This window comes from Pleurodeles waltl, chromosome 3_1, assembly GCF_031143425.1.
Source record: "Pleurodeles waltl isolate 20211129_DDA chromosome 3_1, aPleWal1.hap1.20221129, whole genome shotgun sequence".
Taxonomy (NCBI): Eukaryota; Metazoa; Chordata; class Amphibia; order Caudata; family Salamandridae; genus Pleurodeles; species Pleurodeles waltl.
In genome coordinates, this window is record NC_090440.1 from 675810948 (window position 1) to 675836438 (window position 25491).

General features: G+C 48.8%; 1 protein-coding gene across 2 annotated transcripts in view; it reads left to right on the forward strand.

Annotated features, from left to right (window-relative positions):
* Positions 1-25491, forward strand: part of DDB1 (damage specific DNA binding protein 1) — a 682863-nt gene that overhangs the window by 192641 nt on the left and 464731 nt on the right. For both annotated transcript variants that reach the window (XM_069223262.1, XM_069223263.1), the window contains exon 9: positions 20147-20263. In XM_069223262.1, coding sequence (XP_069079363.1) covers positions 20147-20263 — 117 coding nt within the window. The remainder of the gene's footprint in view (positions 1-20146; positions 20264-25491) is intronic.

A 25491-nucleotide genomic window follows, 5' to 3' on the forward strand; every position in this document is an offset into this window, starting at 1 on the left:
CCTCATCTCTGACCTTATCAGGAGCTCCAAAAGTATGCACCAGGGCCCTCGCCCTGGAGCCCACCTAGGCTGTGTGGTTAGACAGCAGCATACAGTGGCAGCCTTCCAGTTTTTACTTTGCCCATTAGCAATTTTGCCATATGCATACGATATTTTGCTATTATGGCTATGATATATGTCCATGATATGTCTTACCCCTCACTGTTAACGCTACCCAATACCCTGTGGAGTATCCTCTGCAGTGATGCTTGGAACCGGTTAAATACCTTGGAATTTGGGTACACAGAGATCCGGACCTTATTCTGAGATATAACTATGGCAGAACGATTTCCAAAATAGACGACTGTCAGGAGGTGGTCTTGATTGTGTCTCTCCTTCGCCAATAGGGTAGCACTGCTGAAAATAGTATTATTGCCTCAGCTTCTGTACTTGTTTATAATATATCATTGACCCCTCATGCCGCCTTCATACCGCTTTAATCCACTTTGCTCTCGTTGGTCTGGGAAACAACTGCGAATAGCATGGCGTCGGCTCACACTGCCTTCTGACCAAGGAGGGTTTAACGCACCGGACGTTCGCCTTTATTATCTGTAGGAAGCTGGCCTGGGTGTGTAGTGAGCACCTATAGCGTTATCGCCTTATACCAGGTCCAGGTATCCCCTATTAGTGAGGTATAGACAGTGTCTAGGAAGCTAGGGCTCTCCAGAGGTAACTGTGGATGAGCAGCCAATACTTTCCTATCTAGGAGGCATACAAAGCTTATGCAATACCACTACAGTCATACATCACTTTCACTAGGAGGTCAGTAAACACAGTATTATATGCATGTTAGAAGTCAGTGATTAGCAGAAAAAGCAATAGCAGATGGTAATAACAATAGCAAATAGTGAAGGCCCTAGGGAGAGACCAAACCATATACTAAGTGAGTAGAATGTAAAAGGCAGTCCCCCACTGAAGGAAGTGGAATCGGTAGAGGGGAGCTGGAGGAACTAGGAGCCCCAAATGGCAAGTACCACGGTGCCCCCCCCCCCCCCCCCCCCCCCCCCCAGCGACCAGGAGAGAAGAGGTAAGTGCTCATTTTTCCACCAAACACACATGAGAGCTTTGGTAAATGACTGTGCAAGACCCAGACGAGACTGGAAGAAACTAAAGGTGGATCCTAACCGAAGAGGACCTGCAAAAGAAGGGGACCAAGTCCAGTTTGAGTTGGAGTGTCCGGCTGTAGCAGGAGGCTCTACCCACCCTTCTGTGGATGCAGGACCAGGTCGTCGGTGGTGAAGAGAGTCAGCAGTGCAGCACAGGAGGAGAAGAGGTGTTCTAGAAGTAAGTCCCACATTGGCGATCATGATGCAGTCGGTCAGTGGTGCTGGAAAACCACCAACAAGCCTTGGCCAATGCAAGAGTCGGGGAGGAAGGTTTTGCAAGGCTGAAGAGGACCAGCAAGGCCCAGGGGACTCGACCCAAGGAGGGGAGTTTGAGGTGACCCTCCCAGCTGGGACAGTCACAAGAGCAGGCAGCCCCCACAGGCAGCAGACGCAGGAGTCTTAGTGAGGCCTGCTCAGCACACCTGAAGAGGAATCCCATGTCGCTGGAGCAGCAGGAAGGAGACTGCTTTGCAGGGAAGAATGCTGGAGGCTGGGGCTACACAGAACCTCTTGGAGGAGGAACAAACAAGCCTTGGTAGCTGCAAGAGTCATAGTGCAGAGGGGCACTGTCCTGCCAGGAGAGGCAAGGGCTTACCATCTCCCAAGTTGGACAGCTGGTAAAGAGGACCAAGGGGACCACTCCAGACCACTACCTGTGATGCATGATCCGCGCAATTCTGGATGAGAGGGGATCCATACAGTCGGTCGACATTGCAGTTGGTGCCTGCGGATGCAAGGGAGTGACTCCTTGACTCCAAAGGAGATTCCTTCTTACTTCTTGTGCAGACTGAAGACTTGTCACCCTCAGAGGATGCACAGTTAGGGATATGTTGCAGTTGCTGGAAGGAGCCGGAGAAACAACGTTGCAGAGCAGAATCGTTGCTGGAGTTGCAGATTGTCGGTTCTTGGAGGGTCCAGTTGCAGTCCCGATGGCCAGAAGATGAAGTAAACGATGCAGAGGAGTCCTGCTAGAATCTTGCATGTTGAATCTGAAGACCCTAAATAGCCCAGGAAGGGGGATTGGTCGCCTAGCAGGGTAACCCCCTATCAGGAGGGGGCTGTGATGTCACCTGCCTGACTTGGCCACTCAGATGTTCCCAGGGGCCCCTGTCCACCTTGGATTTAAAATGGCAGAATCAAGTGGCCACCTGGAGGAGCTCTGGGCACCACCCTTGGGATAATGATGGGCAGGGGAGTGGTCACTTCCCTTTCCATTGTCCAATTTCACGCCAGAGCAGGGACCGGGATTCCCTGCGAGGAGGGCACCAAATGTGCCCTTCAAGGCATACCGGTGGCTTGGAGAGGCTACCCTTCCCAAGCCATGTAACACCTTTTTCCCAAAGGGAGAGGGTGTTTCCCCCCTCTCCCACAGGAAATCCTTTGTTCTGCCTTCCTCTCCTTGAGCTGGTCAACCAGCAGGAGGGCAGAAACCTGTCTGAGGGGTGGCAGCAGCACAGGCTACCTGGAAAACCTCAGATCATTGGTAGAAGCAATGCTGGGGGTCTTCTAAGGAGCCCCCAGAGTGAATGGCAACAGTATTTGGGGTATGATTCTGACATGTTTGATACCTCAGAGGGGGAATCCTCACTGGAGGGTGGGGAAGGGGGCAACGTTTTTCCCTTTCTACCCTTTGCTCTTGGAGCCTTTTGGGCCATTTTTCTTGGCTCCAAGATTCCTTTCTCTCTCTGCTTTTTGGCCTGTGCCCTGATCACAGCAAACATATGCCCTGGGATGCCCAGCGTTGCTGCATGGTCCTCCAACTCCACTTAAGCCCATGCTGAAGTCTCCAAGTCATTCCCCAAGAGACACTCTCCAGGTAGATCTGTGGACACTACAACTTTCTTTGGGCCTGTACCCCCCCCACCCCCACACAGCTGAAATCAACAACTGTCATGGGGTGGCACACAGTGTTGTTGTGGGTGTCAGTATCTTGGTACTGGCAAGTCAGGAGTCTATCCCTACCCTTGTCAGAGAGGGTGAGCAAAAGGATTGCAGCCCACTGTCTCTGGGGGACCCTCTGATCTTTTCAGGCCATTTTCATAGCAGAGAGCCACTTATGAATGTCATCCCCCACTTTGTAGGGGGGAATAACTTTGCTGAGGTCCCTGGAACCATGAGTCCCCCCTGAGCCTAGGTTCCCTGAAACCAAAGTTGCTGTCACCATGGGGTACTAACCCCAATCCCTGCCTCTCTCTCTACTGCCAAGGCATCCCTATCTAGGGCTAGCTGTTGCTGTTGCAGCATCAGCTCGGCCTCCTCCAGCCTCAGTTTCCTGAGCTCCCTATCTAGAGAATCTTCTGCTAGAGTTGAACATCATGTCCCCTCAGGTACTAAGGAGACATGAGTGGGCAGAGTAGGATCTGTCCCTAGTCTTTGCTAAACCTCTGGACTAGCCCTCTGGGTACAAAGGGGGCCTGCTGACATTGCCACCTTTGGCACTAACTGTAGTGCTCACAGCTACCCTAGGGGGTTTACTAGGGACCCTGTGATTCTCTAAGGGACTCTCCTGACCTTCCTCAGTGTCTAGGTCTCCCCTCTAACACAGGGGAGGAGGGAGTTAGTCTACATCCTCCTCCCTCTCCTCCTGGCTACCAGCTTGGTCCTGGTCCTCCTAGAAGAGCAGGCCTAGGAGAGGCTCTTGTTGGGGTTCCTCCCTGCCTTTGGTTTCCTACTCTTACAATCAGTTTCTGAAAGGTAAGGTCCTCATAGTGACAACCCATGGTCTGAGATGTGCTAGGTCCTGAAGACATGTTTGTGTTAGAGTGGTGTAGGATGTGCCTAACCTCCCTAACTTCTAGTCTCCTAGAGAAGGGTGGAGCAAGGGTGATGCCGAGGCCCCTCTCTTACCCAAACCCCAGACTGTACCCTGACACTAGGTATAAGTGTAGATCCCAAGCTAGTAAGTGGTCTTCCCTGTGGAAAGTATCAAGTGACAGAGTGGTAAGGCAATTAAAAGTGCTTATCCCACTGCTGCCCCACCAAAGTCGGACGCTGGCCTGGTGTGTGGTGGGCACCCAAGGTACTTACACCCTATACCAGGTCCATGTATCCCCTCTTAATAAAGTATAGGCAGTGTCTAGAAGTCAGGCTCTCTAGAGGTAAATTATAAGGCCAGTGAAATGGGAAGAGCGTGCCGATGTGCTAGGGCATCATGCAGGCGCCTTAGACAATGCTTAGTACTATGGGGTGGCATGAAGCCGCATTGATCGGGATGGATCAAGAACCGCAGAACCTGTTGCAGGTGGTTAGCCAAGATGGTGGCATAGATTTAGATTTTTTTCATTGATAGAGATATCGGTCCATAATCCGCACAGGATAAGGATGGAGGTTGTGTCTTCGGTAGGACCATTGTCCAGGCTGCCAGGAAAAGCACCTACTTCCATCGTCTGCTCGTAAAGGGGTATCTCTGAACTGAACTTAGAGTAGAACTCAGTAAGATACCCATCTGGGCTCGGGGGGGGGGGGAGGGGAGGGGGGTGAAGGTTTCCAGTTTTCAGGGCTGAGATGGCTTTGCCTATCTCTTATAGAGAGATTGGCCGGTCTAGAGCCCGGCGACTAGGGTCTGGGAGAGTAGGCAGAGATATCTCATTAAGAAGGGGCTTTTTGCGCTCCGCAGCGGGCTTGGGGGCTGCTGTGTAATGAGTGGCATAATAGTGTGCGAACGTGGCAGCTATACCGGAAGAGGTGATTTGTAGAGTTCGTGTCAACCACCTCTGGTATGACCCTCCCTGTCAGTGGTTTGGTGGCAAGCCAATATAGCAGTTTGCTATTTTTATCCCCCCAGCTGTAAATTTGTGCTTGTCAGGCACGCCATATATGTTTTGCCGCCTCTAGGGAATGGGTCAGAATTTCGTCCCTCAGCAGGTTCAAGGTGCGTTCCGTATCTCCCCGGTCATCTCGCTATGCATCTCTCCAGTTGGAGTGCGTTGGCTTCTAGGTGGGCAATCTGGGCTTGCCCGGTCTTCTCCTGCTTTCGGAGGAGGGCTTTGGTGTGGCCACGTATTGTAGCCTTTCCTACTGCCCACTGAGTTTCCCCAGATCGTACCAAGCTATCATTAGTCTCAAAGTGTTGTTCTTTTTGTGAATTGCTTTAGCATAGTTTTCATCTTGTAGAATCTAGACATTAAGGTGCCACATAAGTTGCTGTGTCCGTGTAGTGGAGCCAGTGCCGAGGAAGACAGGGGCATGATCTGATATGCCCCGGGCAAGTATTTGAATCTGTGTGACTGAAGAAAAACCAGTAGCTGGCATAAAGAACATATCCATGTGAGCACGTGTGTACTGTGCTGCTGACGTATGGGTGTATTTTTGTGACCGGGGATACCTACTCCACCATACCTCACAAAGGCCAAGGCTAGTCATCCATTTGCGTAGGGAGTAGGATCACCAGCATCAAACATTTGATGTGACGCCCGTTGTAGGAAGTTGGCTCTGTATGTACTATTTCAAAGTAAGAAATAACATGCACAGAGTCCAAGGGTTCCCCCTAGAGGTAAGATAGTGGCAAAAAGAGATAATTCTAATGCTCTATTTTGTGGTAGTGTGGTCGAGCAGTAGGCTTATCAGAGGAGTAGTGTTAAGCATTTGTTGTACACACAGGCAATAAATGAGGAACACACACTCAGAGACAATCCCAGGCCAATAGGTTTTTGTATAGAAAATATATTTTCTTAGTTTAAGAACCACAGGTTCAAGATGTACATGTAATACTTCAAATGTAAGGTATTTCATGTAGGAACTTTAGGAACTTTGAATTAGCAAAATATCATATACAGTTTTCACACAAATGGCGAGTAGCTATTTTAAAACTGGACACTTAGTACAATTTTCAACAGTTCCTTGGGGAGGCAAGTGTTTGTTAGTTTTTGCAGGTAAGTAAACCGGGGTTCAAGTTTGGGTCCAAGGTAGCCCACCGTTGGGGGTTCAGGGCAACCCCAAAGTTACCACACCAGCAGCTCAGGGCCGGTCAGGTGCAGAGGTCAAAGTGGTTCCCAAAACGCATAGGCTTCAATGGAGAAGGGGGTGCCCCGGTTCCAGTCTGCCAGCAGGTAAGTACCCGCGTCTTCGGAGGGCAGACCAGGGGGTTTTGTAGGGCACCGGGGGGACACACAAGTCCACACAAAAAGTACACCCTCAGCGGCACAGGGGCGGCCGGGTGCAGTGTGCAAACAAGCGTCGGGTTTGCTATAGAAATCAATGGGAGACCAAGGGGTCTCTTCAGCGATGCAGGCAAGGGGGGGGGGGGATCCTCGGGGTTGCCACCACCTGGGCAAGGGAGAGGGCCACCTGGGGGTCGCTCCTGCACTGGAGGTCGGATCCTTCAGGTCCTGGGGGCTGTGGGTGCAGAGTCTTTACCAGGCGTTGGGTCTTTGAAGCAGGCAGTCGCGGTCAGGGGGAGCCTCGGGATTCCCTCTGCAGGTGTCGCTGTGGGGGCTCAGGGGGGTCAACTCTGGCTACTCACGGTCTCGTAGTCACTGGGGAGTCCTCCCTGTGGTGTTTGTTCTCCACAAGCCGAGCCGGGGGCGTCGGGTGCAGAGTGCAAAGTCTCACCCTTCCGGCGGGAAACGTGTGTTGTTTCAAAGTTGCTTCTTTGTTGCAAAGTTGCAGTCTTTGGTGAACAGAGCCGCTGTCCTCGGGAGTTCTTGGTCCTTCTAGATGCAGGGTATTCCTCTGAGGCTTCAGAGGTTGCTGGACCCTGGGAACGCGTCGCTGGAGCAGTGTCTTTAGAAGTGGGGAGACAGGCCGGTAGAGCTGGGGCTAAAGCAGTTGGTGTCTCCGTCTTCTCTGCAGGTTTTTCAGTTCAGCAGTCATCTTCTTCTTAGGTTGCAGGAATCTGAGTTCCTAGGTTCTGGGGAGCCCCTAAATACTGAATTTAGGGGTGTGTTTAGGTCTGGGGGGGTTAGTAGCCAATGGCTACTAGCCTTGAGGTTGGCTACACCCTCTTTGTGCCTCCTCCCTGCCTCCTCTATCCCTATTGGGGGAATCCTCCATCTGCAAGATGGAGGATTTCTAAAAGTCAGAGTCACCTCAGCTCAGGACACCTTAAGGGCTGTCCTGACTGGCCAGTGACTCCTCCTTGTTTTTCTCATTATCTCCTCCGGCCTTGCCGCCAAAAGTGGGGCTGTGGCCGGAGGGGACGGGCACTTCCACTAGCTGGAGTGCCCTGGGGTGCTGTAACAAAGGGGGTGAGCCTTTGAGGCTCACCGCCAGGTGTTACAGTTCCTGCAGGGGGAGGTGATAAGCATCTCCACCCAGTACAGTCTTTTTTACTAGCCACAGAGTGACAAAGGCACTCTCCCCATATGGCTAGCAACATGTCTGGGGTGTGGCAGGCTGCTAAAACCAGTGAGCCTACACGGGTAGTCGGTTAAGGTTTCAGGGGGCACCTCTAAGGTGCCCTCTGGGGTGTATGTTACAATAAAATGTACACTGGCATCAGTGTGTATTTATTGTGCTGATAAGTTTGATACCAAACTTCACAGTTTTCAGTGTAGCCATTATGGTGCTGTGGAGTTCGTGTTTGACAGACTCCCAGACCATATACTCTTATGGCTACCCTGCACTTACAATGTCTAAGGTTTTGCTTAGACACTGTAGGGCATAGTGCTCATGCACTTATGCCCTTACCTATGGTATAGTGCACCCTGCCTTAGGGCTGTAAGGCCTGCTAGAGGGGTGACTTATCTATACCTGTAGGCAGTGTGAGGTTGGCATGGCACCCTGAGGAGAGTGCCATGTCGACTGAGTCATTTTCTCCCCACCAGCACACACAAGCTTGCAAGCAGTGTGTCTGTGCTGAGTGAGGGGTCCCCAGGGTGGCATAAGACATGCAGCCCTTAGAGACCTTCCCTGGCATCAGGGCCCTTAGTACCAGTTACAAGGGACTTACCTGGATGCCAGGGTGTGCCAATTGTGGAAACAAAGGTACAGGTTTGGGAAAGAACACTGGTGCTGGGGCCTGGTTAGCAAGCCTCCGCACACTTTCAAATCATAACTTAGCGTCAGCAAAGGCAAAAAGTCAGGGGGTAACCATGCCAAGGAGGCATTTCCTTACACCCGTGATATCTGTTCCGGGTTCTAGGACTGCGTTCATATTGCCTGCAATGACGGTGACACCAGAAGGCATCTGGGCCACCACACTCGCAAGTGTATTGAGAAAGGGGTCAAGCATTGTGGGAGGGGCATGTAAACATACCAGGTTTATGGGATAAGCGTACCTGTCGGAACAACATACCTACCCTCGGAGTCCAACCATCTCTGATGTACGACTAAGGGAAAGCCCTGGTGCAGAAGTATTGCATCCCCTTTAGAGCTTTGTGTGAATCCCGCATGGTAGACTTGGTCAAACCCATTCCTGGCTGGTAAAGGGCAGGACTCACCCATTAAATGTTTATTGCAGAAACAGAATGGAGGGATGAAGTTTTTGTGCGTATCGCTGTCGCTTGTTTAATCTCATTTAATAAGCAGTTCGCCACATTATACGCGGCCATCAGAGAGGTAAGGCTATGAGTGTGTGTAGATTAGTGGTCGACTTAGTGACCACCAAGGGCCGGCGTAGTGGATGCCACAGGATTGGTAGGGGATCACAGGGTGCTTGAAAGAAGTAAGAGATCTGTCTGACAGTCGAAGATAAAACCAATATTACTGAAATTGCGCAATCAAAATAATGAAAAAAAAAAAAATATATATATATATATGTATTTTTTTTCTTTTTCTTTAAATAATCAAAAAATAATTAAGCGTCTGTCGACCCAAATTCAGTCCCCCAACTGATAACTAGGGACAAAATGTGTGGTGGTGGACTCCTGAGGAACAGGATAACAGTACCTTCAATCCAGCCATTACAAACCAAGTACAGGAGAGGGCATTATACCAGGGGTGTCTGGCTCAGCCTCTTCCCCCCCTCCTGTGCTGACACCTGTTCTTGTTCCTCTGGTTGCGGAGAGTGGCTTCTGCACTGCAAGAGTGACGGTGCCGAGGAGCTAGAGCTTGGTGAATGGGAGGTAGGCTTGGTCCCCCCACTACCGGCAGGATCTGATGCGGGAATGCTTTGGGCTGTCAGGTTTCCTCATCTGCTTTCCAGGTGTATGGTCCGTGGCCAAGTGAGATGGGGAAAATGAGAAGATATTATTCCCTAGGTGGTGTTCCTCTGTCACCCATTCTCAAGCAGATTCGGGAGTGTCAAAAAAATAAGCTTTTCTCGGCATGCAGTACCTTAAGACGTGCTTGGGAACAAGAGCATGTAAGTCAATTGCAATGCTTTTATTTTCTGTTTAACATGCTTGGAGGATCGTCGGCGCATCTGAAGTTCGCATCAGTAATCCGGAAAAATCAGGATTTTTGAAATATATGTCCACCTATAGGCAAGCTTCTTTTATAATACAGTCACAATCTTGAAAGTTGAAGAAAGAAGCAATCGGAGCTCTGGGTGATGCTCAGGTTGGGGGTTTGGAGGAGAGAGCTCTGTGGGCGCACTCCACAGCAAACCATGGGGACAGATCCAATGGTACCCTCAACCGCAGCCATGTCTGAAGGAAGTCTACAGCATGACAACCTTCAACTTCCTCCGGAAACACAGTTCTCTGCATCTTCTGCCTGCAGTTGGAGTTTGTGTAGGAGTGAGCAAACTGCTTACCTTGGTCTTCAGTTTTGTGACTTCATCCTCCACCGAGGAGACTCGTTTCTCTGCTTCTGTTATGTGGGCTGTGGCTTCCTTAAGGTCTTACCGGAGAAGAGGCATATCCACTTGTATTTTTCTAATCGTGCTTTACACTGAGGGTTTTGAGTTGTGGATTGCCTGCAAGATCTTATCTGTGTCTCCCATGCTAGGAGCAGAAGCATCAATGATGTTACTTCCCTTGGGCCCGGTAGGAGTAGTAAACCTATCACTATGTGATTGGGAGGCTTCATTTGTTTATCTCTCCCATTTCAAGGCCGCCTATATTGAAGTACAGAAGTCCACACCTGGCTGCCTACCCTTCCGTGCAGCAGCACTAGTAGCTGGGGCATATATGGTATTCACGGCCCCTAGTCTGGCAGTAGACAAATAGCAGACATCCGTGGCATTACACCAGTGTGTGGCGTGAGGAGGGAGCAAAGGCCTGTACACTCCTGTGGTGGGTAAGTTGGAATTCTTTAAGTCGTTCTGCGCAGAATACGCTGCTCATCTCCACTGTGTGATGCAGTTGTGTGGGAGGTAAGGAGAGGCAGCCAAGAGTCTATTCGAGTTCTCTTGCCCCTTTAACTGATCCTTAATTTAGGTGGTCAGTAGGGCACAGCAGATGGCGCAAGAAGTTAAGATGCCGGCTCGGACTCTGTCCCAGCTCACGTGGGCCCTGCAAGGGAGTGGGTGCCTTTCCTGGTCTCCCAATCTCGCCATGTCAGCAGGCCACAGCTGTCCGGCACTATTGGTGGCACCTCTCCAGCAGATTGCCCCATGCCTCTGGCCACAAGTGAGTTGCCTCACTGGGGGCCCACCAAGGAGCAGCGGGACGATCTGTTCTAGGGTGACGGCAGTGAAGCACAGGGCTCAAGGGCCAGTTCAGTTCTTGGTTTTGCATCAGCCACCTGCCACCACTGTCTTGCTAGGGTGCTGTCTCCGTCCTGATCACTGGCCTCTCGCCGTCCTGTCGGGGGATTTGCAGCGATTCCCAGCACAACTTTATCATTGGGATGGGAGCACGTGTCAGTGATATCAATCTGGGTGGCTGAATAAGGATGAAGATGGTGGCAGATGTCTGAGGGGTCCAGAGCACTCATGGCCCCCCCTCACCTCCCCAAGCCACGCCTCTCCAAAAGACTTTGTTGGTATAAAAACAACTTGCAAACATCCAAGCCCAACACTAGATGGTAGTATTATGCTAAGCATGTGTATCTACAGCACTACATGCCACAAACAGGTGCTCATTGGATAAGTAATGTTTTCCTTCTGGTGGATGCTTCAACTAAGTGCAGACTCTTCACTTCCTTCGTATCTCCACATTCTGCATAATGGTCTCTTCTTTTCCATCTAACAAGGTACAGTGTAGAGATCTGCACTTTTGCCATAAAAGATTGATGAAGGGCTCTGCGTCTGAGCATTCACACAAGTCTGCGAATGAAATGGATGTCAGCACACCTAGATGGTGGTTATATGCGGCACCTTTTTGCCTTTCTTGAGCAGAACGAAGTCGACCATGAGCCACATGGCACTGCTTACCAGCACTCAAGATTACTTCTTTAGAGATTTTCTGAATCCAGTATGATGCCAGAGGAATATTCACATGGTGAGTAATCTGCGGTTAGAATATTCACCAGAAAGAGTGTTACTGAAGGTAGGTAGCTTGTTCTATAGAGCATACACGGCTTTCCATACCTAGACGACTGGCTTATCGAAAGTGTGTCTCATCAAAAGTGTTATCAACACACTCGGGTCACCTTAAACCTACTTCACAAACTAGACTTCATGGTCAACGTCTTAAAATCCCACCTCCAACCCCTTCAGATCCAACCTTATTTGGGGTGAATTCTCAACTCAAAACTTGGAATAGCTTGCCTGAATACTGCAGGATACAGTCATTCGAGGCACTCATTCCCTGTTTTCAACCAGGTGAACAGGAAGCAGTAAGGAGAGTCGGGTGTCTCCTCTGTATGATGGCTTCTTGTATAGCCTTAGTACCCCATGCCAGATTTAACATCAATGGACTCAAGCGGAGGGTCAGTAGGAAGATCTAGTGTTGGTCGGACATCAAGTGTGCCACTCTCTTCAAAGGTGGAACACTAACAACCTGTGAAAAACGCTGTTTTTTCTAGACCCAGTTCTACAGAGTACCATAACAACGGACGCCTCTCTTGTGGGATGGAGCACTCAATTTCAAGATCTAACTGTCCAGGTCCACTGCTCACCCAATCAGCGACATGGCCACAGTAATCACCTGGAGTTACTGACTGTTCATCTAGCGCTAAAAGCCTTAATTCCTGACTTAATTGGCAAGTTAGTACCCATCAGGACAGACAGCATGACAGTCATGTATTATCATCAGAACCAAGGGGGAACCAAGTGTCCTCCCCCCTGCCCCACTCCCAACCACCGTTTCTATTTAGCCCACACCATTTGGAGGTGGGCTCTTCAATGCAACATTAACCTGATAGGGAGTAACTACCTTGACTTCATAGACCTCAGCAGTAGACCCAACAAGTCCACGAGACGGAACGCCACACCAAGTCGCTCTCCAATACTGCCAGCGTTGAGGGCAACTTCAGATAGACCTCTGTGCCACAGCAGAAAATGCCTTCAAGTTTGTACACACACAGTCTAATAGTCCACACCTCTTCATCCTCTGGTCTGTAATTGTCATTCGTATTTTTCTTCTGCCTTCGTTGTGAGCTATGGCATTCCGGTGTTTCTCACACAGCACGTTTGCACAAAATAGTACCATTCATTACCATGGACTGCTATGGCAGAGTATGCTTTCTGCAGCCTAAAATATGTTTACTGTTATCCAGTGTTTTTTATTTTTTAAATGTATTGGTTAGTGCCTGACAGTTGTTATAAAATCAGGTTTTACAAAAGCCTTGGCAAAAGAAGCATTGATTAAAATGAAAAAAGCAGTCAGTCAGCACTAGACCTATTGCTTTGCAAGCTGTTTTTCACCATTCCTGTTATATTAACTAGATGACAGTATTCCTCTAGTTACGTTTCTCAGAGAGACATTTTATGAACTTAATGACATTGTCGTGGGACTCCTGTTATTAGAACAAGACTGCTGGATTAGGGGCGGCAGCACCACCGTTTGTGGGTGACTTAGTCAGTCCCACTCAGTATTGGCAGCTGTCGGCCCAACCCTTCCGGCAAGCTAGCTGCACCTCAACCAAACCTGAAAGAAAAGGTGATTTGTGGCAGCCTGAAACTTGACACTGTGGCTTCTCAGGGGAAGTTTTAGTCCATAAGTCTCAGCCCTTTCCCTTGTTGGCTAAAGGTCTCTTCCACACACAGGCCAAAGAAAAAGATGCAGGATGGTTTTCAATACATTTATTGAAAAGACTGCTATCTATGATAAACTATGAGCTGCAGTTATTAGGACTAGAGACACAACGGCATTAGAATCATGGTGACCAGTGAGAAAAAATAAACAATCCCAACATTTTGGAATAATAGACATAGATGATTTCTACCTAAATTCTAAGCGAGAGCATAGCAGTGATAGCCCATTCTGTCCGTATTTAGTCCATGGGAGCAGCACCCACCCCCATTATCTAGAAGATAGGGCTCTGCCTGCCATCTCCTTGCTGGTTGTAGACACAGGCCTGAGGTGAGCAATGAAATGTGCAGCGTGGACTAAATCCTGACCAGAATGACCTCCCTGTTGTCCCTTGGCCTGTACAGTGTTTTTATAAGAAAACATACTTCTGTTCCATGAAAAGGCCTGACGTGGGCATGTGCTTAAGTGTCACGCTGTTTACATACACTTCTGTGACAATTGCTAGATGGATTATCATGTACTGTTCTTGTCGGACTTGGACACAGGTACATGGTGAAATAACCATGATTTTGCAGAATCACAAAGCTACAGCTGATTAGAAAATAAAAGCGTCCCCGCTGAAAGCAGGCTAATTAAAAATGAACAAAACTGAATAAATGAAATCAGAGCACATATGTAGGTGAAAGAGCACAGGCCGCAGGCCTAAGCTAAAATATCTGTGCCCAAGCAGAGTATAAAATAAACCCAAGACAATACCGCCTTTTGAGCCTATGTTGAATTCATGCTTACCATAGACATTGGCTTTCTTGGTTGCCGTAGTTCTGCATAGAGTTAGTGAGATTTCAGCTTTTTTGCTTAAAACATCTTAAGCTGTCTTTTACCCTCCTCACTGCTCTAGCTCCATCACTGTATATTCATATTTTCAAACTGCAGGAAAGTCAATCTTTTTGGCATGGTTGCTCCCACTTTTTGCCTGCTATCAGTGTGCTTAGACTGTTCATCGTGAGCCTCCTAAAAAGGACCCCAGTGATTGTGCTCTCTTCCTTTTTGGTTGCCTAGGACCTCCGTACACTCAACAATTGACATACTGGTGTCCCCTTATAAGTCCATAGTATATGGTAGTTGAGGACCCAGGGCACTAGGGCACCACGGGTTCCCCATGGGCTGCATCATGTATTGTATCACCCATAAGAGCCCATGCAAAATGTGTCTGCAGGCCTGCCATTGTAGCCTGCGTGAAAAGATGTGCATGCCGTTTTACCACAAGTCACGCACCAGGTCACTGTAAGTCACCCCTGTGGTAGGCCCTCCTAGTCCAGAGGGCAAGGTGCAGGTCCCTGTGTGTGAGGCGACCCCTGCATGAGTAGAGGTGCCACTGCGAATTCCAGTTCCATTACACTGGACTTCATAAGTGCGGGGAAGCCATTTTACACATGTACTGGGCACACACACTACCTGTGTCCAGCTACATAATGGTAGCTCCGAACCTGGTCGTGTTTGGTATCAAACATGTCTGAATCATCCCCCAATACGGTTGCCAGTATTGTTTGCATGATTCCATGCACTCTGGGGGCTCCATAGAGGACCCCCCAGTATTGCTCCTACCAGTCCTCTAGGGTTTTCTGTGCAGCCTGCACTGCTGCCACCGCTCAGAGTTTTCTGCCCTCCTGCTGCTTGACCAGCTCAAGCAGGGGAAGGCATAACAAAGGGTTTTTTGAAGCAATTCCCTCTCCCTTGGAAATAGGTGTTAAAAGGCTTGGGATGGTTAGCCTCCCCAAGCCACCGGTTTGCTTTAAAGGGTGTGAAACTGGACAAAGGCAAGTGGATTAACCACTCCCCTGTCCATCCCCACCCCAGGTTCGGTGTCCAGAGCTCCTCCAAGTGGCCACTTGATTGTGCCATCTTGAAACTAAGATGTGCACAGGCCCCTGGGACATCTGAGTGGCCATGTCGCCAGGTCAGGAAGGTGACGTCAGAGACCCCTTCTGATAGCTGGTCACCTTGCATGGTGACTAAACCCTCTTTTAGGGCTGTGTAGGGACTCCCTCTTGGGTGTGTCACCAAGACTCCATCAGGACTCCTCTTCATTGTTTACTTCTACTTATGGCCACTGAAATCGCAACTGGAGTCTTTGGGAACTGACAAGACTGCAACTCCAAAGACTGCAGCTCCTGAGACAACCTTGCCTTGCAACATTGTTTCTCCGGCTCCTTCCAGCAACTGCAACATTCCCACGGCTGTACATCCTCTGGTTTTGGCGAGACTTCAGCTGCAGCAAAAAGGAATCTCCCTTGGAGTGAAGGAGTCACTCCCCTTCATCTGCATGCTCCTACAGCAGTGACGTCAGGCTGCATGGGTCTGCTCTCCTCTGGAACTGCGTGGATCCTGCATCACAGGTGGTAGTCTGGAGTGGTCCCCTTGGTCCTCTCTGCCAGCTGTCCAACTTGGGAAACAAGCCCTTGCAGGACAGTACCCCTGTGCACCGCGACTCATGCCGCTACCAAGGCTTTTTGTCTCCTGCTCTAAGGGATCTTCAGGCTTCGAGTAGCCCCGGTCCCCAACACTTCTTCCTGCCAAGCACAGAGTCCTCTATGCTGCTTCAGCGACGTGGGACTCCTCCTCAGGTGTGCTGACTGGGCCTCACTATAGCTTACTGTGGCTGTTGTCAGTGGGCTTCCTGTGAGGGCTGTGACTGCTTCTGTTGGCTCTCCCAACTTCTGAGGGTCACCCCGGACTCCCCTCCAAGTGTTGAGTCCCCTGGTTCTCTTCAGTCTTGCAACTCTTGCATTTGCAAAATGCTTGTTGGTGGTTCTTATACACCACTGACCAATGTGGGACACCATCTGCACCATTCCAAGGACTCCTCTTCCGGTCCTGGGCTCCACAGCTGTTTTTCTTCTTTCCCCATCGACCTGGTTATTCATCCACAGAAAGGGACTGCCTCTAAGTAATCTGGTGTTTTTACTGTAATAAAGTACCTTTATTTTTGTAACACTATGTGGTTCTTTGATGAGTGACAAGTTGCTGTTTGACCATAGTGGTATTGCATAAGCTTTGCATGTCTCCTAGATAAGTCTTGGCTGCTCATCCACAGCTACCTCTAGAGAGCCATGGCTTCCTAGACACTGCCTGCACTTGACTAATAGGGGTTGCCTGGACCTGGTATAAGGTGCCACTACACACCAGGCCAGCTTCACACACACACCTCCACACACACACCTCCACACACGCACACACCTCCACACACACACACCTCCACACACACACACCTCCACACACACACACCTCCACACGCACCAGCACACACACCTCCACACGCACCAGCACACACACCTCCACACACACACACACACCTCCCTCCGCACACACACCTCCACACCCCCCTCCACACACACACCCCTCCACACACACACACCCCCCTCCACACACACCCCCCCCCCACACACACACCCCCCCCCTCCACACACACACTTTCCCCTCCACACACACACACACCCCCCTCCACACACACACACACACACACACACCCCTCCACACACACACCCCCCTCCACACACACCCCTCCACACACACACACACCCCTCCACACACACACACCCCCCTCCACACACACACACACACACCCCCCTCCACACACACCCCCCCTCCACACACACCCCCCCCCTCCACACACACCCCCCTACCCCCTCCACACACACCCCCCTACCCCCTCCACACACACCCCCCTACCCCCTCCACACACACCCCCCTCCACACACACACCCCCTCCACACACACACCCCCCTCCACACACACACACCCCCCTCCACACACACACACCCCCCTCCACACACACACCCCCCTCCACACACACACACCCCCCTCCACACACACACACACCCCCCTCCACACACACACACACCCCCCTCCACACACACACACCCCCCTCCACACACACACACCCCCCTCCACACACACACACCCCCCTCCACACACACACACCCCCCTCCACACACACACCCCCCTCCACACACACACCCCCCTCCACACACCCCCCTCCACACACCCCCCTCCACACACCCCCCTCCACACACACCCCTCCACACACACCCCTCCACACACACCCCTCCACACACACCCCTCCACACACCTACACACACACACACACAGCTCCCCACACACCACCATTCTGACTTTCTTCCTGGACACTACAGCTTTAGTGGAAAGGTCTGTTCATATGTATAAAGAAGGTTTTAGGCTATTACTTTGAAAAAGCAAAGATTTCCTTTATTCAAAACAAATTTCCAGTCAAAATTCTTTGCATGATAGACGTAAGGCATGTTCTACCAGAGTTAAAGCAGCCACAGTTGCTCTCGTAAGAAATGTTCCAATCCCCACTATAGTTCTGCTCTCCAGAGAAGTGAACTAATCACCAGCCATAACCCAGGGTCTCTTCATCTAACGAATTGATTGCTGAGCTCTCGTCTTAAAAGAGAACTTTAAACAAATCTTGAGAGACTCCACTGTAAAATCCACAACACAGATTTGTGCATTGTAGTGGAAATGATTTTGCATATGGGCAAGTTAATAAAATAACGTTTTTTCCCCGTTTTCTATCAAGTCAGATGAGAATTAATTTTGTATACTGCTGAATAGGTATGAAAATATTCATAGATTTGTTGCCATCTGTTGGCTATTTTCCTGAAAGCTGAATAATTCCTTTATCTCCTTGATAACTACATTGAGTGGTTTATTTGGACACTTTGCTCCTCACCTTTAGAAGGTTAATCTACATTAGTTTAGAAGCTGATAACTATTTTAGGAGCTCTGTAATCTCTCTTTAAAACCATCACCCATCTTGAGGAAAACTACACTCAAGCTCGTGTTGACATGAATAAAAAAGTTGGAGAGCTTTAATTGGCCAATAAGGAGCCAATGATTTAGTTTTCTCCCAAAGTCTTTTCACTGTAACTGACATTTTTACTCTCATTATACCAATTAGACTGCTGGATTTGAGCAGCAGCACCACCAGGTTGGGGGCAAACTTAGTCCAATTCCACACCTTGTGAGAACTGTCAGCCTAACCTTTCCGGCCATCTGGCAGTACCTCACCAGCACATGGAAGTGGCAGTGATTTTCGGCAGCTGTGCGCATAACATTCTGACTTCTCTGAGGAAATCGAGGTGGAACAGACCTCATCCTTGTCTCCCATTTACATTTGTCTCGCACATGCACAGACGAATAGAAGCAAAGATTGGTTCAATATACCTTATTGAATCAATTTCGCTCTTGATAAAATGGCATGTACTGCAATGATTAGGATGATAAAACATAATAATGCGGTGACGAAGCAAGATATACATGAGAAAAATCCCACCGTAGTGTCAGAATGGTAGGTGTTAGAATACCTACCTATGCCACTGAATTACTATATTAGAGCACAGCAGTGTTAACCGTAACACGCCCTTCAGAATCCTTAGGAAGACTCCATCTCCCATACCTGGATTTGGTAGTAGCCAAGAGGGCTGTTAGTCTACTGAGAGTCCTCTTTCATGTAAAGTCTCAGCAGACAGCTGAAATGAAACAAATACATGTGGTGGCAAATGTCTGGCTAGAACTCTCACGCCAATGTATAGAGGGGTCACAGAGATGTTTTATAATAAAACAAACAATTTTCTAGGAAAACTGCCCTACCGTAAAACACGCATGCTTCCGTGAAGTGGCGAAATTGCTGACAACATATTGGAGACAGCCTTGACCAGAGCATAGAACGCGATTGTCAGCGTTCAAGGAATGAAAACAGTTTCTGTGCTAAAAGTATACAGGATAAAGGAAAATAAAACATCACCTCAGAAGAGAGCTTCTGCTCAGAAAATAAAAATGAATTGAAGGTAGGCTAAAGGGCACAGGCTGCAGGCCTATGACTAAAATAATGTGCACATAAAGCTACCAAGGTACCCTCATGACATAACTAGCATGTATAATTTTACCCATCTTGTTTCTGTAATCTTCCATGGAAGCAGAAAAAGCACTTTATACTTAGGACATTAAAAACACTATAGGAAATTAGAAGAGCTGTTTGTCCTCTGGCACCACTATACAGGTTTGACCGTGGAAGTAGGGCATAGTACACTGGATGTATTCATACACAACTCGTCTTAGTTTAAAGCTGGCAGATGTCTAACAGGTAACACTAAGTTACAGATAAGGCCACCAAAGCATCTTTCAAATCAAATCAAATCATAAACATTTATAAAGCGCGCTACTCACCCTTGCGGGTCTCAAGGCGCTAGGGGAAGGGGTTACTGCTGCTCGAAAAGCCAGGTCTTGAATAGTCTCCGGAATGCGAAGTGGTCCTGGGTGGTCCTGAGGATGGTGGGGAGGGTGTTCCAAGTCTTGCCCGCCAGGCCTTTCTTTGCAGATAGTTGCTTGTGGATATTTGGTGAGCTGCAACATGGAAAAGCACGCACCGCCTTTGCAAAGCACAACTACCCTGATGAGGAAACAAAGTTGGAGATGGTTCTGATTCAAGTAGTACTGTGGAAACCTGTTAGGGTCCACCTCATTTCTCCCTAACACAGTTGTTGAAAATGGTCCTAATGACCTAAAGTATGTGAATCTATAAAACATTAATTGCTGGAGAAGCAAAGGTTCCTTACCTTCAGTTACAGTTCTCCAGGTTTAGTTCATAGAAACGCATGTTAGCTCAATAACAACCCCGTCACATCCCTCTGGCTTTCTTTCAGGCTATTTTGGAGCTCAAAACCTCTCCACCTCATTGTCTGTAATTTGTGTTTTACATTGTGTTGTATGAGCTGTACTTAATACAGTGTTAAAATTACATTTACCTTTAACTGAAGAAACCATTTCTTGTATGTGAGTCTGTGAAATAAACTAAGGTCTGTATCTAAAGGTAAATAACTTTTTCACTTTTTTTTAGCATAGTGCTCCATGAGTATGCATCAGTATCCCAGCTCCCTTCATCACTTGGTGATTGTCTTCTACAGTGTTGTTCTTTGATCTGTCCTTATTCTCTGACATTTTGATATATTCTATTTTCAGCTGAACGTGGACAGCAATGAGCAAGGTTCATATGTGGTCGCCATGGAAACATTTACCAACTTAGGTCCTATAGTGGACATGTGTGTGGTGGACCTGGAACGCCAAGGCCAAGGACAGGTAATATAAGTGTTGACAAGGGTCAGCTGACATATGTGCTGATCAGTGATAGCTAATCTGTGCTGAAACTGTTTGCCTAATGTGTACAAGCGCTGAGCATGGGCTTGAGCTAGGCCGTTCTTTGTGCATCTGGGGCAATACCAACCTTTTGGGCGCCTTGGGGTTGAGCCAACCCTGGGTCGCAAGGAGCTGGGCCGACCATTGAGTGTGTACTGAGCAGTGTTGGCCAGTGGGTGCATGGCGATTAGGGCTGGCCAGTGGGTGCATGCTGATCAGGGCTGGCCAGTGGGTGCGTGCTGATCAGGGCTGGCCAGTGGGTGTGTGCTGAGAGTGACTAGCTTGCATGTTTGTGTTCTGAGAAAGACCAAATAGCTCATGTTTGTGTGTACTGGAAAAGGCCAACTAGCGCAGGCTTGTGTACTGTGCAGAGCCAAGTACTACACGCTCTGAGCAAGGCCAGGTAATGCATGCTTGTATGTACTGTAGAAAGCCAAGTAGTGCATGGTTTGTTGTGAGAAGCTAAGGGTGTGTTTGTGTGCTTATTAAGCAGTGGTAGCTACAACATGTATATTGAACATAGCAATGTAATATCTTCACTGACCACAGCCAGGCAGTGCGGAAGAAGGCCTTGTAATGCGCAGGCTGTGCGAGGCTGCCTATCTGTTTCCCCTCGTTAGGTCACCTGCTGAAAAGTTCAGATTGTTAGTGACAACTGCAAGAGTGAAATATAAGGTGCCTGCAATGGCTTCTTGAGCGCTTTCTGACAGTGAATGGGTATGTTTTTGGGAACACTCACGACCTCGGCCTCTGTCAAAACCACCTTTGGCATCCTTTTAACTGTTCTGCTGAAGCGATCAAGCTCACTGTTGCCTTAACCCAGCTCTCATGGTAGATCTAAGACAAGATTTAAGTCAGACATCATTCATGCTATACTTTGCTAACTTCGCCCACCCAGCGTTCGTCTAAAAGGCGGCATTGTCCTGGAAAACGCTACTCTTTTTCGTGGTCTTCTACATCACCTGGAATGGAAGGAAATACACAAACCTTGATAGATTCTTCCCCTGCAAGAATCTCTTCTGTTTGTTATGAACAAATAAGGAGCTAACAAGTCAACTTTTCCATTATCAGCAGTCAGAACTTCCAGTAGATTTTTAAGACCCTATCAAAAGTCATCCAACAGGCCTCTACTTCCACTTGTTCCAGTTTCTAAGAACCTCCAGAGGAATTACTCACACCACCAGTTTTGTCTAAATCAGCTTCTTCATAACAGCAAAACAAATGGGACCAGCTGAGCAGGTCCCATTGAGTCTCTGAATGGGTATGCACCCGATTCAGTAAGTGCTGTCAGTGAAGAATTATCAAGCCACTACTTCCTTGTCCACTGTGCAGCTGAATAAAGACCAAAAAGATTGAATCTTTGGGGAGGAAAATGTGCTGTAATAAGGCTAACGTAATGAAGATTGCGAGTACCACAGCCCTTTTTGCTGAGGCACAACAGGTCTTTGTGTTTGCAAATGACATGCCTAGAAAACTCCAGGAGGACTTAATGGAAGTTTTCAAATGAAGGCATGATGGTATCAAGCCAGGGTTTCAGTGTGGCAGCAGACACCTCTACCATAGCTGCACATGGATATTGTCATACCCTTTCATTGAGGGGTTCTTAATGGTTGAGACTTAAGTGCCTCAAAACAGACTCGGCAAATGATTTCGAAAATACCTTTTTTGTAGTAATTCCTTGTTCTGTAGTCACACTGATAAAATGGTGTGGTAGAAAACCACGATGGAGATGCTAAGTCATGTACTTCTAGAAATTAAAGAACAGAATAAACATTTGTACAGACCTTGTGAGTGTTGCTACTACCCGTAGAGTTATCAGACCCCACAGTGGCCTCAAGATCATTACCTTGAGGCACCAACCGAAAGGAAAGGGTCACCAAACTGCTGCAGTAGTAGATAAGTCTCCCTCTAGAAGTAAGCAATAACTGTCCATTTAGCCTTCTTCTGTTACCCACTCTGGTGGGGGGAGGGGCAACATATCAAATTTCTTGGAAGAGTGAAGTTCCATCTCGAACGTCAAATGGGTGCTGAATATTGTTCAGAATAGATACAGACTCTGATTCAGATATCCTCCATTGGTGATACCAACAAAGATGTAAAATCTGGTGAAGTTAGGTAGAAGTAAACATCTTGCAGAAATAAGCCGTAGAGGACGTTCCCCCTTCACCGAAAGTTTTGAGAATTTATTTCTCCTACTCTCGGGTGAAAAGGAAATTCCCAAGAACGAATTCAGACCCATTCTTCCCTTAAACAGGGAAACAAATGAATGAGTGTTTAGGAGCCTGGTTGTCAAGCTACTGGATCAATTGGAGGGCATAGTCACTCTGACACCTTATGGAGCCGAATTCCCCCTCATTGGTTGAGGAGCCCACATGGATCACTTGTAAATTCAAGGGAACTGGCCTCAAAACATCATATCATATCACATCAGTGTTGTAGATTTGAAAGCTTGTCTTCCAGCATTTAAAACTCACTCCATGCATTGCTCAGGTAGGAAATACAACTACTATGTATTATCTGAACAAGCAGAGAGGAACGAGATCCAAGGCATTTTCTTGAGGCTCAAACCATTTGGAAGTGGTTATTAGCCAGGTTCAAGAGAATCCCTGTAGTCAATCTTCTGGGGATCCTAAATGCTCAGGCAGCCCAGCTGTGCAGGATGTTTCAGGAAAATCCAAATAAGTGTATTCCTTCACAACATCTTCTTGACTGGAGTTTCCCTCAATTACTTGTGTGTGCTAGTGGAGAAAGAAATGCCCACACTAGAGAGGGGTGGGGGAAGTTCCCTATATTTGGACTAATCTGGGATGTTTATTTATACTTTTCAGCAATTTCTGTGATACTAGCAGTCTTCGTCAAACTGTCTCACTCAAGAAACAGACTGATCTGATCCAGTGTGGCCACCAAATAGTGGATCACAGTTTTGCTTCACCTCCACCACACAGGAAGCTGCTGTGTAGGCCAGACCTTCTGTACAAGTACTGTGGGGCAAGATTTTCCATCCCTAAATACCATCTTTGAATTTCACAGCTTTGCTCTTGAACTTATCCAATATGTGCACTTCAAACTTCCGCAAGTTTTTGTGAATGTTATGGATATTGTAAAAAACCTAAAAATTAATCTACAAGAGTTTATTCTTTCAGACGGAAGTTATCCTGCATCTGGTATTCTCAAAACCATGGTAATTCTACCACCTGTAGAGAAGAACCATTATTACCATGCTTTCTTCATTAGGGCAGTTTAGGCTTAGAACTTTCTTCAATCAAGGTCCTCTTGGAAGCTATTTGGAGCCATTACTGCCTACAGAAAATGTCCTTCACAAACCTTTTTCAAAATCCATGTTAAGTACTTCCTGGAAAGCTTTTTAAAATGTTTTTCCTGTGGTAAGGACCCCATCTGCCCCTAGTGTTGGAATGAAACATTTATTTCTAGGTTGATGGGTTCACCTTTTGAACTTATTCACAAGGCTTTGCTACAGTGTTTCCCTTTGTGCTCAGGGTTAGTGACATACAAGTACTTTCGTTCTCATGAGCTTTATACACTCTTCCGTAACAGCAAAGTAGTCATGAAAACACATCTGAAATTTCTCCCCATGGGGGTTTGAATTCTAGGTTATTGAGACAATTTCTATCTGATAGAGACTTGTAGCTGCAGCTTCCTTACCTTAGAATTCCCTGGCGTCAGCTTCGAGTCCGGAGTTTTTTCAGAGCAGTACCCTGCACGCATGCCGTCGTACGGCGTCGCTCGGATCCACGTGCGCCGACCAGCTCCGCGTGCGTCGTCAGCATCGTTGGAGCCGTCTATGACATCACGGTTGTCTATATAGACGCCGTCTCGGCGTGCGTACGTCAGTTCTTTTCCTTCCGCGCCGGTTAAGCGCAGTTTTGGAAAGAGCTACCCTGCTTCGACGGTTTGTCTACGCTTTTTTGACTGCTTGAAGTCATGTCTTCAAGAAAGACAGGATTCAAGCCATGTGGTGCGTGTCATCGAACCATGTCGGTGACGGATCCGTACCGACTCTCTTTGGTGCCTAGACAAGGACCACGATTCTACCTCGTGCTCCGACTGTCGGGCCATGGCGCCGGAAGCCTTGATGGAGAGATCCCTTAAGCTTCTTGCGGCCCGACATTCGTCTTCGGTCGGCGCGACTCCACGGAGGTCACGGTCCTGCAGTAGGAGGAGGTCGCGGCACCGCTCCCGGAGCCCAAAGTCCTCTTCCTCGCATTCAAGGTCTTCCGAAGGTAAGAGGCACAAGAAGAAGAAGAAGCAGACTTCGTCTTCGCCATGCCCGTCGGCCGGCGAGGCGTCTAGGGAACGTTGACGTTCCGAGCGCGGTTCTGCGGAGCCGTCGCCAGGGTCGACCCCGCGTCTTTCCCCCCTTTCCCGGGACCGGATCGACCCGGCTCAAATAAGAGTTTTACGAGGCCATGCGTCTCGTTTTTGAGCGGGCTGTACCCTCGGGTGGGTCTTCGGGCCCTGTGGGGTCAGCAGGGGCCCCTCCAGATTCGACGCCGTCGGCTTCAGCCTTGCCGCCATTGGAGACCCCAGGATCCGATACCGGATCCGGACCGGCGCCGGTCTCTCGCAGTCGGCCTCCTTCGCCGCCGGGTCAGACGTCGCCGATTCCACCACCGGCGCCCAACAGTGGCAGCCCCCTCCTTATTCCGGATGATCCGGAGTGACGTCGTACGACGTCGACTCCGACTTCGACAGAGTCAATTCGGCCCAGATCATTGTCTGAGCATTATTTGGAACAGCCGGATGCAGGAGAGGAATGGGAGGGGTCTGAGGACCCTTTGGAAACTGGATTGCAGCAGAACTGGTATGAGGATCTAGGGGACGCCAGTGGACTGGACACGTCTCCAGATACTGGTATGCTCTCTCCTCCTAATGTGGCTACGGAGGAGGGTGCTTCTCTCGCTATGGTGGTGCGTAAGGGCAGCTGAGGTCTTGGACCTAGATTTGCCTACGGTGCCAGTCAGGACGAATATCCTGACAGAAGTGCTTCAGCCCGGGGTGTCAACATCGGAGCCGTTGTTGCCCTTCAATGAGGCTCTTACAGACGTCCTTCTGGGTACGTGGTCCAAACCCAGCACAGTGGCTCCTGTGAATAGGACGGTGGGCCACCGCCATAGACCCGCTCCCAGCGACACTAGTTTCCTGACTCAACA